The 13,469-nt window shown below is 42.1% G+C and overlaps 1 protein-coding gene across 1 annotated transcript in view; it reads left to right on the forward strand.

The window, feature by feature from the left end:
- FRAS1 (Fraser extracellular matrix complex subunit 1) overlaps window positions 1-13,469 on the forward strand; it is a 487,428-nt gene that overhangs the window by 249,440 nt on the left and 224,519 nt on the right. Inside the window, exons 15-17 of the mRNA XM_040418026.1 lie at window positions 2,326-2,469; window positions 9,812-9,955; window positions 13,141-13,281. Of these exons, the coding sequence (XP_040273960.1) occupies window positions 2,326-2,469; window positions 9,812-9,955; window positions 13,141-13,281 (429 nt within the window). The remainder of the gene's footprint in view (window positions 1-2,325; window positions 2,470-9,811; window positions 9,956-13,140; window positions 13,282-13,469) is intronic.

Here is a 13,469-nt window from a genome sequence, read left to right on the forward strand (position 1 = left end):
CTTGAGGAGACTGAGTGATGTGTCTGCTCACATGACCCTCCATCAGCGGCCATCTTATGGAAAGGACCTCTGTGTGGACAGCACAAAAGACTTAACAAACAAGTGGACATATCTTATGAAATATAGAAAATGGCACAGAATTTCAAGAAAGAGTAGACTAGTAAGTGCCATATAATCATCTTCCAAACACATTGGTCAACAGTAACCAGAAAGTGGCCAACCCCTTTAAGGGGTTGTCCCTATTTGGACTTATGAACCTGATAGAGGGGTGTCCCTCCATCAGGACCCCATATGTGAACCAAAACAGAGATCCATCAACAAGCGGCATATCTAACATCCTGCAGGACTTGGCCCTTCCATGTATTAATGGACAGTCATTCATCAGGTGAGACAACCCATTTTTAACATTAATAGAAGAAATATCATCATCTTTCAAGTGCTGGATCTAACAAAAGTTCCTCTTTATTGTAAGTCCATAAAATGATTATTGTACAGTGAGGTCCCAAAAAATACCCCTTGAAACAGGTCAACACATTTTGGTCTTGGCCAAGTCCGAACTTATGACATACTTGGCGAAGTCCGAAATGCTTTGACCTGTTCCGAGGGGGATTTTCTTGGACTGTCTGTACAAGAATTGTTTTATGGATTTACAATAAAGAGGAACTTTTATTATATCATCATCTTCCAAGTGTTGGATCTTTCTCCTTTTGCTGTACTGGATTTGATTTGCTAAGATCCATGCACGGACGTTCGTTTGGGAGCGGTGAATTGATTATCCTCCTGTTGTTTATAACATTAATAGCATAAATTCACCATTTTAAATCCACATCATTTTGATTCCTTTTAAGCCTGAACACACAAGCATGCAATCTTTTCTTACGAAGACAAGAGTGTGCATGCCCTGTATATGAAAGGCAAACAGAGTCAGCTAAGGATAAACAGATTAAATGTATTTCACTCCTTCAAATAGTATATTATTTCTGATGGGACAAGCAGTGCACAAAAACTGGCATCAAATCCAACATTAATAGCATGGTTTGTGTTTGGAGGATATGTAGGTTATTAATATTTTATTCCCAGGGTATTCCCATCTCAGACTTTGATGGCATATCAATAGGATATACCATCAATGTAGATAGTTGTGGGTCCCACTTCTGGGACCCTCTACTATCTCTAGTACAGGGCGTCCTTGCTCGGCTACTATTGGAAGTTCTATAGCAATGAATGGAGAGTATACCACGCATGCACGGTCACCTCTCCATTCACCGTTATGAGACTGCCGTAAATAGCCAAGCCAGCGCTCTCCTATTTCCAGAACTCCCATAGCAGTGAATGGAGGATGGCCTTGCAAGCGTGGCTGCTCTCTTTTTTACTTTGGGGGCCCCGTCCTGGAGAAGGGGAGCTGGTCCGAGATGTGGGAACCACATCTATCTGACATTGATGGCATATCCTAGGGTAATGCCATCTATGTTTGCGATGGAATGCCTCTTTAAGCTTATACTATCTGAATCCTAGAAAGTATTAGACCTCATGCACACATATCCGTTTTGCAGTCCGCAAATCACAGATCTGCAAAATACGGATGCAGTTTGTGTGCCGTCCACATTTTTTTGGGGGACCCAATTGACCTCCATGCATCCATGGACCACATTTTGAGGACATATTTTATCTTTTTGCAGAATGGGCTTACGAATGCAGAAAGCACATGGATGATCCATGTGCCTTCTGCATCCGTATGTCTATTCTGCAAAAAGAGCATGTCCTATAGTTGCCCACTAAATACGGACCACGGTCCTATTGAAGTCAGTGGGTCTGCAAAAATATGGATGCAACACAGATGATATCTATATTTTGCTGATCTGCAATTTGCGGACAGCAAAATACATATAGTCGTGTGCATGAGGCCTAAATCTGCTTCCTTTTTTATCCCTGCCTTGAAGAGAGGAGGATCCAATAGAAAAAAAAACTTCATTTAATTCCATTATGATACCGAGCCATGCACCGCTGCACCCTATGTATTTGAAATGTGGATTACATTTTCCAGGGCTATGTCCCTTCTCTAGTAGGGATCCATAGCAGTCGAATGATCTGCCTCCATAACGTGTACACCTTTATTGTACATGAACCCGCATTTCATGGGAGCTATATAGACATGAAGATTTTATGAAGCAATTGCTGTTAATGCGAATTGTTAGTACATCAGTTTTCTGTAAAAAAAAAAAAATATATATAATAATAAAAAAAAAAAGTTGTTCATTCATTCTTTATTGCATTAAAGGTCTTCTATACTTGGATTTTAACTTCTCCTCCCCTTCTGTCATCTAGTTTGCCATGACTCTTGCTCTGAGTGTCATGGACCTTCAGAAAGTGACTGCATAACATGCAAAGACCCATTACAAGTGAAACGTGGAGGTCACTGTGTAGACAGCTGTGGTCCGGGATTCTATATACAAAATGGAACCTGTGCAGGTAATTCTTGTTCTGAGCAGTTATCTTTTACCTTGTATGACCTCGGGAAGAACAAATATGTCTCTCTGAGCAAAAACTGATCACATTTCCCAAGAATAAATAATTGCATTAGTAGAGCATGTTGTAACATATGAAAGCTTAAGTTAATGCGCCTTGAACAACAAGATATCTCCTGATTTATCTTTAGTTGGCATTAATCGAGAATCTTTCATGTAGTGTACACCAGTTTTGCTAACCACAGTCGAAGTGTGAAATATGAGGCTTGCAGCCTTGTGAAGAAACAAGGCAGAGCTGGAATGACTGAACTGGTCATTAGGCGGATGATTTATGGAGGCCGTACCAGACAAAATAAGGAAATTATTTAGTGCATTATTTTGCTATCTACATGGTTGTGTTATATTATAATATTATATGTCATGTTATAATATACAGTGTATATATATATATTATAACTTCTTTACTTATCTTGGCAGACCTTTTTGAAAACAGCTTTAGAGTTAAAATGGTTTCTGTATAGTTCTTTTAATTTTTTTAATCGTCTGTTCGATCTGACTGAAGAAAATGTGTACATTATTCATAGATCCAACATACTCAAGACAGAGTTACATTAAACGGGTAGAACCCAGCTGGAGCTAAACTCTGGGTGGTGCGGCGTGACAGACGGACATTAACTAAGAGCCATTTATTTACAGTGGTATTCCATTCTAATAAAGTGATGGCATACCGCGAGGCTACCTAATCATTTTATGATCCATGGAGGTCCCACCTCTGGCACCCCTGCTGACCCTAGTTTATGTTGCTTCTGACCTAACTTTTCCCTGGCTACCTGACTGTGTTACAGTTATTTCCAATCAGGCAACAGGGGCACATTTCTGCAGGAAAAAACTGTGAAAGGGAGTCAGCACTACAACAGCGCTGCAGACCCTTAAAGGGGTTGTCTCATCTCAGACATTGATGGCGTATAGCTAGGATACATCAGTGACAGATAGGTGTGGGTCCTACCTCTGGGACCCACACCTATCTCCAGAATGGGCCGCCTGAAGTGAAGGAGAGCGCACCACGCAAGTGGGGAAACCCTCCATTCACTGCTGAGGGAGTTTTGATTTTTGGACTCCCATAGTAGTGATTGGAGAGCAAGCCGAGCATGCACAGTGCACTTTCCTTAACTTTGGGGCCCCGTTCTGGACAAAGGAGTAGATCCCAGAGGTTGGACCTGTACCTTTTGGAAATATCCTAGCAATATGCCATCAAAGTCTGAGATGGGCCAACCCCTTTCATTCTCAGGATTGGTGGGTTTAACCCATAACAGACATAATGTTATGGCATATCTTAGCGATATGCTATAACCCAGGGGTCAAGTCCTGGGAAAAAAAGTGTGGGAACTCACCCAAGATCCACTGCAAACCCCCCCCCCCCCCCCCACAAAAAAAATATATATATATTTCGCTAAAAATTCTGTGCAACATTTATTGTAAAGTGCCAGTTTACTGCAAAATTAACATGAAATAAACAAATATATATAGGGACCCGCACCTATCAGACAATGGGGGCATATCCTAGCGATATGCCCCCATTGTCTGAGATGGGAAAACCCCTTTAAAATACAATACATGTGAATGGGCTTTTGAAAGCTAAGTGTAGCGAAAAAAAAAAAAAGCACAGAAAATCTAGCATGCTGTAATTTGTGTCGCTGCGGACTTAGCCAAATGTACACATTGTGATCAAAACAAAACAAAAACTCCCCTTATATATAATTTACTTACAGTTCTGAAGACTCAGGGGTGCTGGCTGGCTTAGCCTCAGGGGTGCTGACAGGCTTGGCCTCAGGGGTGCTGACAGGCTTGGCCGAGCAGAAGGAGTGTGGGACTGTGAGGCCTTTTTTCTCCAAGCTGCTCCGAATCAGTGCTCTAGGCAGCTGGGCTCAGGGCTGGAAGTGGGCACCGCACAATAAGAAAAAATATTTTTCATTAAACCTCAGGTCAGACCCCCAATGTTAATAAGACCCCAATAAGACCTCAGATCAGAACCCAATATGAATGACCCCCAATCAGACCTCAGATAATAGCCCCATGCCTCATAGCAGCCCCCAGTGCCTCTCCATCAGCCCCCCAGTGCCTCTCCATCAGCCCCCCAGTGCCTCTCCATTAGCCCCCAGTGCCTCATATCAGCCCCCCAGTGCTTTTCATCAGCCCCCAGTACCTCTCATCAGCCCCCAGTACCTCTCATCAGCCCCCCAGTACCTCTCATCAGCCCCCCAGTACCTCTCATCATCCCCCAGTACCTCTCATCATCCCCCAGTACCTCTCATCATCCCCCAGTACCTCTCATCATCCCCCAGTACCTCTAGTCAGCCCCCCAGTACCTCTCATCAGCCCCCCAGTACCTCTCATCAGCCCCCAGTACCTCTCATCAGCCCCCCAGTGCCTCTATATCAGCCTCCAGCAGATCTCATCAGTCCCCAGTGCCTCTATATTAGCCTCCAGTGCCTCTCATCAGTCCCCAGTACCTCTCATCAGCCCCCCAGTGCCTCTATATCAGCCCCCAGCAGATCTCATCAGCCCCCAGTGCCTCTACATTAGCCCCCAGTACCTCTCATCAGCCCCCCAGTGCCTCTATATCAGCCCCCAGCAGATCTCATCAGCCCCAGTGCCTCTAATCTGCCCCTAGTGCCTCTAATCTGCCCCCAGTGCCTCTAATCTGCCCCTAGTGTCTCTAATCAGCCCCCAGTGCCTCTAATCTGCCCCTAGTGCCTCTAATCAGCCCCCAGTCCTCTATATCAGCCCCCAGAGCCTCTCCATTAGCCATCCAGTGCCTCTTACCAGCCCCCAGGGCCCCATTCACTAGCGCCCAGTGCTGCCCCATCCACCAGCCCCGAGTGCCCCCTCCACCAGCCTCCAGTCAGTGCCTCTCCATTCAGCCTATAGTATAAAATATGAAAGAAAAAAAAAACACTTACACTTATCTCTCCTGCTCCTAGACGCAGACGCTCCTCTTCTACTGCTGTAGGCTGCGCACGGAGTGACGTCACAGAGCGACTCACTCGGCTCCTGTGTGCAGCCCTCACAGCCGACAGCCGAGGACCAGGAAGGCGGTGGTGAGTACAAAGCCTTCACCGCTTCCTCCTGGTCCTTTTGCCCTGAAAGGGAACGGCGTTCCTGCTATGAACAAAGTGCAGGAACGCCGTTCCCACGCGTTCCCCCTCGAGTCGACCCCTGCTATAACCCCTTTAAGCATACCCATGTATGCACCAATTTGTTTTTGAAAGTTAGCAGATATAAAGAATTGTATCTAGTCAAAATTAAGTGTAGAATTGCCCTGGAATTGAAAGTATGGTAGCTAGATTGCACTGCGAGAGATATTCAGGTTTCAGTGTATAAATATAATTTTTGTATGAAAAACATTTATATAATTTACCAATATATTCTGTGTCCATTTCCCCTAGACTGTTAAGCTATCTGCTTGCAGTCATTTAATAGGAACATTCATTAGTTACTACTGTTCTGGTTGTGTGATGATAACTGCGTTTTTTTACCTAACCTGTTGCCAAAAATGGTGGCATGGCTTCTCTTCATTGCTGGGCAGATTCTTGGATATTCAAATTAAATATTTGTTAAGTAGAAAAAGTTCTTTCCCAACAAGATTATTTTAACCATTACTAAAGATAAATCAAGGATTGCTTTAGGATTTAATTTTCCATTAACTTCAGATTTCTATTCCTCACACATTCAGTCTTGCAAACCTTTAAGAAATAGTGTATTTATAGCCTAAGCAAGTGCTGCTGTTTTCATGAAATATAGGTATTATTTTATCACACATGAACATTACACTCCCTGTTACCACAGAGCTTCCAACAGATGAAGCAATTACTGCACTAAAGTGCTTGTTGGAGTATTTTTTTCCCAGAAATCGTTTTAGATTTATCCCTTCTGATTTTGAAAGGGAAAAAAATAAGTTTCTGATACATTGCTTTATTAGATGTTCCAGCAGTGTTAGCGATCCTTAATTCCTCATGTGTTGGTAATGTTTTAATTCCCTGAATATCTTAAAGGGGTGATGCTGGAGGATAGGCCATCAATATCAGATTGGCGGGGGTCTGACACTCCCACCCATGCTGATCAGCTGTTTCTTTGTAGCTCTGGCGCCAGGACAGCTCAGTCCATTGCTTCCTGCCAGAGCTACAAGGTAACAGCTCATTGGCAGGGGTATGAGTGTCAGACGCCCACCGATCTGATGTTGATAGCCTGTCCTAAGGTAGCCATAAGGGCCCTTTATACGGGCCGAGAATTGCACAGATTATCGCTAATGAGCGTTCCTATGAACGCTCGTTAGTTATGATCATGCTGTGTAAATGTACAGCTGATTTCGAGATGAACGATCGAGGCGCTAAAAAAAAACAATTTTTTTTTCAGACCCATTGAAATCAATGGGTCCGTGGTCCATATTTTGTGGACATATTCTAACTTTTTGCGGAATAAGCATACGTTTGACCTGTGTGCTTTCTGCAGCCGTATGTCCATTCCTCTAAAATATATAACATTTCCTATTGTTGGGCGCAAAATGCGGAACATTGAAAAAAAATGCGGACTACAAACCCATTGAAAAAAAACACAAAACGATGCAACATGGACGTCACACAGTCGTGTAAATGTACCCTCCTTGTCTTGTACATGTTAGTGGATCTATATTGCACAAGCATACATTTTGCCATGCCACCCCCAGTGATATTGATGCACATTTGAAAGGGAACCTGTCATCAACGTTATGCTGCCCATACTAACAGCAGAATAAAGTAGAGACAGGTGAGTTGATTTAAGCGGTCTGTTATTTATAAGTTAAAAGTAAGTGGTTGACAAGAACCAACATCACAATAATTGCAGACTGGGCCTGGAAAAGAGTCACGGCCACCTGAGAAGAGTCCTGGTTATTCATGGACTCCTGCTCTCCCTGCTGATGACTGACAGGCTTCTACCTAGTTTTCTCCCTTTCTCTCTAGGAGACAACTGCCAATCATCAGCAGGTGGGCAGGAGATTATGTATAACCAGGACTCTTCTCAGGTAGATGTGACTCTTTTCTAGGCCTGGGCTGCAATCATTAAGATGCTGGTTCTCAGCAACATCTTACTTTTACCTGATTTGGACACACCGCTGAATCAGTATTTCTGTCACTACTTTATTATGCACTTAGTGAGGTCAGCATAAAGTTGATGACAGGTTCCCTTTAATGCTTTTTTAACCGTTGCACAGATAGTGCGAACAAGATCCTAGCTATAACTGATTAGAGGCCAAGAGCCTTTTTATTTCTTCATGATCATTATTTGACTGAGTAAGCAGCACAGTGTTTAACTGAAAAGATTCAGAGGCCTGCCACAGCCACTTGTCTGCAGTAAAAGAGGTAGCGTGAGCTGGGTGAGTGCTTTAAGCCGTGCTGTAGTCCATCAGGCGGGTGAATGAACCGTGCTGCCAAAACAATAATGTCTCATAGAAGTACTTCATTTCCTTCTCTGTGACCAGAGAGGACAGGGAAATCTCACCAAGGTTTACAGGTGCAGAAAGTACATCCATAGGATGCTGCAAATATTAGATATCTTTGTCTGTTTCTGAAAGTTGAAATGTATTTTTGCTAATTTTATTTTACGATATTTTGTAGTGTATATTTTTTTGATTATTTTTTTTCTACTCACAGTTGTTTTTCAGTCACCAGTTTTGTGTAGGTGTATATCTCAGGGAATCTTATAGAATTTTCTACTTTGATTTTCTTGACGATCTTATCCTGGCATGCTTACACGTATTTACCTTTATACTGTTTTTTTCATGGATGTACCATGGAGAAAGTTCATGTATGGACCGAAATGTCCGGCATTTATTTATGGGGCAATAAGATCGTATACTGGAAATCCACCTGGATATATTGTTTGGAATATAATGTCTTTCATTGCATAAGACATCCTTGTGGAGTGCTATAGATTTTTCGTTGAGCATAGTCCACATAGTCCACAAGCTTCATTTCGAGGCTTACAACCCCTCTGTCAAGAGTATACTATACTATAAACATTATTAGTATTGGTGAAGGAGCAGTGGCGCCCTGGACGTTATTTTTTTTTGTGAACCACTTAAAAGCTAATTTGAAACGGATTCTCAATTACTTTGCCAGCTACGCTCTTAGAGGCAGCATAACTATAACAGGTAGCTACAGCTCTCAGCATGAGGCAGTAAAGCCATTCATCTCCAATACTTGCCAATGTATCAGACAAAATCAGAATGTCTGCCACCATCCAGGTTATAACTGGTACTGCACACAAGCCTTATGTTACTCTTCATTTATGTGTTATGCCTTACAGCCGGCTCCCCTTGTGTGACAGTTTCCTACACATAATGGCTCATGTACACAAACCTTTTTTTCCCCCGTTTCTTTTTGCTGCCCATTTGTGGATCCATTGACTTCAATGGGTCCACATAAAAAATTGAATTTACTCCGCATGCATTGTTTATGTATGGCCGCTCCGCAAAAAATATAGAACATGTCCTATTATTGTCCGTATTACAGACTAGGATAGGACAGTTCTATTATGGGCCCGACGTTAAGATCCACAAAATGCAGTGCAATTTGGGGACTGCAAAACAGCCAAAGGTCGTGTGTTTTGTTAGGTTTGACTCCAGTGCTTAGAGACAGATCATCTGTTGCTCAGACCAGTATGCCACCATAACGTTAGCGGACGGAGCACTTTCTATAGCTTCTCACTCTTGCTTTTACCAGATAAACCTTAATAATTCCCAGTCTTTAGTGGCCAGGAACATTCATGTTCTTCATAAGTTGAACATATTAATTTGAACAACCCTCTAACCAATCCCACATGCATGGGTTGACTTTAACATACATTGCACCTATATCTCTATATTGTTTGTGTGTGCAAGATGTAGACATTGATAATCTTTAGATCTGTGCCTGCATGTTAGACAGCCTTATGTTGTCTACAAGGTTTTGTAGGGCTGATGTTGTCAAATAGCCTGTTTTCCTTTTATTATGACATTTTACAAACCAGTCACTTTTTCTGAAAACGTGCTATTTCTTTTTAAAGTGAACGATATTTGGCCAATTTGAAAACACAGAAAGTGAATGGATTACAATTGTTATGGCGCAGTTTTATAGTGACCTGGCTCACTCCTCTCTATTCCTCAGAATGGCCATCTGTTTCACTGTTTCGTAGTGCCAAGCTGATACTGAGCTCCAAGTGCACACTGGCCTCCGTATTCAGCATTATGTATAGATCCAGCCAGCTGTATTTGGTGTTTGTTGCAGTTTTATCTTGCTTTCTTTTTCATGCTCTCTATCTTTTTCTTTAAGATTGTGATCCATCATGCCATGCTTGCTCTTCAGACAACAGCAGATGCTTAAGCTGTGCCACAGGCAGAATCCTTCACCAAGGCAAATGTGTGCTGCAGTGTCCAGCAGGTTATTATGCTGACTATGATGGACTGCTGTGTATAGGTAGGAAATATTTTTTTGCTTTTGACCTGCAAATTGTAAAAAGCTATGAACACTTTTGGGAAGAATTTTTTTTTGGATTGCATTTAACAAATTTTATGGTAAAAATAATGTTTTAAACTTGTCTTTATTAACCCCTTCCCGCTCCATACCGTTAAAGGGAGTCTTTCACGCAGATTCACCCTATTAACCTAATAACAGTGTTATATCCACGACATCCCCCCTATTAAAACGGTGCTTACCGTTTATTCCTTGCTAGCATCGTTGTGGAGAAAAACACTTTTATTCCGCATGCAAATGAGTCTGTGAAGGTGCCCAGGGGCGGCGTTACAACGGCCGGTGCCCAGGCCCCTGGGTCATTTTCATACGAAGGCACTCCCCCTCTGCCGCATCTGCCCGCCCTTAGTCTCTGTTCTAACCTCCCTCCTCCCGCCCGTAATCCCGCGCATGCGCACGCTAAACTGCGATGCTCATTCAATGCGCACGTGCCGATATCGCGTTCATCGGCGCATGTGGGGGATTACGGACGGGAGGAGGGAGGTTAGAACAGAGACTAAGGGTGGGCAGACGCGGCGTAGGGGGAGTGCCTTCGTATGTTATTAGGTTAATAGGGTGAATCTGCGTGAAAGACTCCCTTTAATGTACGGCATGACATGCAGAACATTAATGCACCATGCCGTACATTAAGAGCATGCAGATTGCAACGGCTCAGGTACAGAGCTGCCTCCATCAGCAGCAGGTGTCAGCTGTAGCATACAGCTGACACTTTGCTACAAAAGCCTAGATCTTTGTTAGCGCCCATCTTGGCATTTAACCCCTTGGATGCCACAGTCCGTAGTGACCGTTGCATCATAGGGGTTTACAGAGGGACCGATTTACCTGCCCTTTTGAACTTCTGCAATGCAATTGCAAAATCCCAATGGTTGCCCTGGCAGCCCAAGGATTTGGGCTCCTGCGATGGCAAGGTTCCTATGGCTGCCCTGGCAGCCGGAAGGCTTACAAAGGCCTTTGGGCCTGCCATGTACGGAAGCCCGCCAGGCCCTGCCAGAGACGGGTTTTGATCAGGCCAAATGTCAGTGTAAATGCCTAAAAAAAATAAAAAGATTCTGTAAAACTTGTATTTCATTCATTTAAATTCCTGCTCATTTTGGGCTTTGAAGTCAAGGAGGCGGTCTATCGATAATTCACTGCTCTCTCTGTATGCACAGTCATAGAGGGAACCCTGTCAATCACTGATAGGATCACCTCCCTGACTTCAAAGCCCAGAATGAGCAGGAATTTAAATAAATGAAATAAAAGTTTTACTGAATCTTTTCCACACAATAATATGTAGCAATCGGCTTAGCTTCTTCTGCTCTATAACATGCTGCCTGTAGCTTACATTGTATTTTTTGCATTGTTGTTTCCTGGGGTTTTCACTGTACTGGTACCTCAGGGGTGCTGCAAATTCTATGTGGCACTGAAACCCACTGCAGTAAAATCTGTGTTTCAAAAGCCAAATGGCGCTCCTTCCCTTCTGAGCCCTGCTGTGTTCTCAAACAGATAGACTGAAACTTAACCCTGTAGAACAAAAACTGTTGGAAAGTTTTAATAAAAACCAATTGAAAAATTATATTTATCCCAAAATTAGTAAGATGCAATCATAAAAAACTACCCCAAAGATGCTCATAGCCCTTAAATAAGTATTTTCCCTTAGTCAATTAGAATACAGATATCAAAAGCATTAGCACCAATGATGATAATGATTGTTTCAAAAAGTAGGTTAGTAATGCAACAGTCTGTACTGTTGCAGATAGATTATTATGTCTAGACTTTATATAACACATAATAAGGGGCACATTAATTTTGCCGAAAGTTTAAATGAGTATTAATTAATTTCCACCACTGACTTTGAGTTAAAATACAGAGGAACTGCACAATGAGTGGTTCCCCAGTATAGTTTTATTATCCTTTAGAACCTCTTAGCACTGCCTCAAAGTCTGCTAATGGAAAAAAGCTATAGACAACTAGAAAATGACCTCTCGACAGACTGCTTACTATTCTTATTAATATTTTCCTTTTCTTGATCCATCCTGCCATTATTGTTATGGTGGTAACCCCTCTACATTTACCATTCTGCTTACCAGTTATAGGTTATATAATATGATGTACACAATGGTTATCTTTGCATTGAAACCTTGTACATTATGAGTTTTCACATAACTAATGAAACACAATGACAAGTTGTCAAGACAAATTGTTTCCATGCTGTAGAGCTGTGAGTTGTTAATGAGCAAATTCTCAGTAAAGCTAACAGATTGCACTGGAAATATTGTACTGAAATTTTTAATTGCCCATTTGTAGACTTGTATCTTGTTCATTTTTTGTTTTTTTTGTTTCGGCGTCTAATTGGAACAATAGGTTAGGTAGCAACATGTTAAAATTCCATATACATTATGCAATGGTTCTTTATAGGCTGAGTGCAAGCACCACTGACTGCATTTTGATGTATCCTAGGCAGACAGACAGCCCATATTGGGAATATATAGCGGTACTATTTATCTTGCTAAATTACAGATTTTCTTAGGCATCTCAATTAGAGTCAGCTTGTTACATTGCTGGTGGAAAAGTGGCACAAAGAAATCAAATCGGTAGAGATATGATTGTGAATGACAAGCAATAAACAACTGCTATTACCTGTAATGTAATGTCATCTGTCACAATGTAAGTGACAATGTGCAGTTAGCAGAACGGCAAGTGATACATGAAAAGATGTTCAGTGCAGCACTTAATGTTCTCGACTTGTAAATTTGTGCAGTGATCTTCTTTAGAATACATGCTCAGTCTGGTAAGATTGGATTTGTGTGTCAATATACTGAAAGAATTTGTTTTTTGAAGTCCTTGTCCGTTACACCAGGTTGATGTATCTGGTGTTGGATGATACTTTTCTAATATATAACGGTATGTGGCAATTGTCCTTGCATAGTGACCTGCGGGTATAGCACCAGACATGCTTTCATCTATGCAACGTGGTCCTTTATCTGTCGTTACTTTTTACATGTGCTTCACTTATTGGAAAAATGCAAGGCTAACTCTTAATTTAGCATAGTTTTACAGCATCTGACAATTTAGTCATTGGGAATTGAATTCTAGTCCACAGAAATATTTAATCCATGAAGCATCTGTTGTTTTATTCTTTGTTTCCCCAGCTTGTCACAAAGATTGTGCATCATGTTCCGGACCACTAGCCAACCAGTGCACATCCTGCTCACCTCCGCTGGCCTTGTTAAAAGGGCAATGCATCAGTAGCTGCGGCATAGGATATTATTTTGATGGAAACCACTGCAATGGTATTTCATTCTTTTTTATATATCTTTAGTCATTTTTTTTTTACTTTTGAGCCCAGTAACTGTCTTAACTCCTAGCTTTTGACGTTGTTTTTCTGCTTTAATGGGAGTCTGTCACCTCCAAAATCAGCCCTGAGACATGACCATACTTTTCTTAAAGAGGACCTTTCATCAGTTTAGCCCTAGTCTAA

This window comes from Bufo bufo, chromosome 2 (genome assembly GCF_905171765.1).
Source record: "Bufo bufo chromosome 2, aBufBuf1.1, whole genome shotgun sequence".
Taxonomy (NCBI): domain Eukaryota; kingdom Metazoa; phylum Chordata; class Amphibia; order Anura; family Bufonidae; genus Bufo; species Bufo bufo.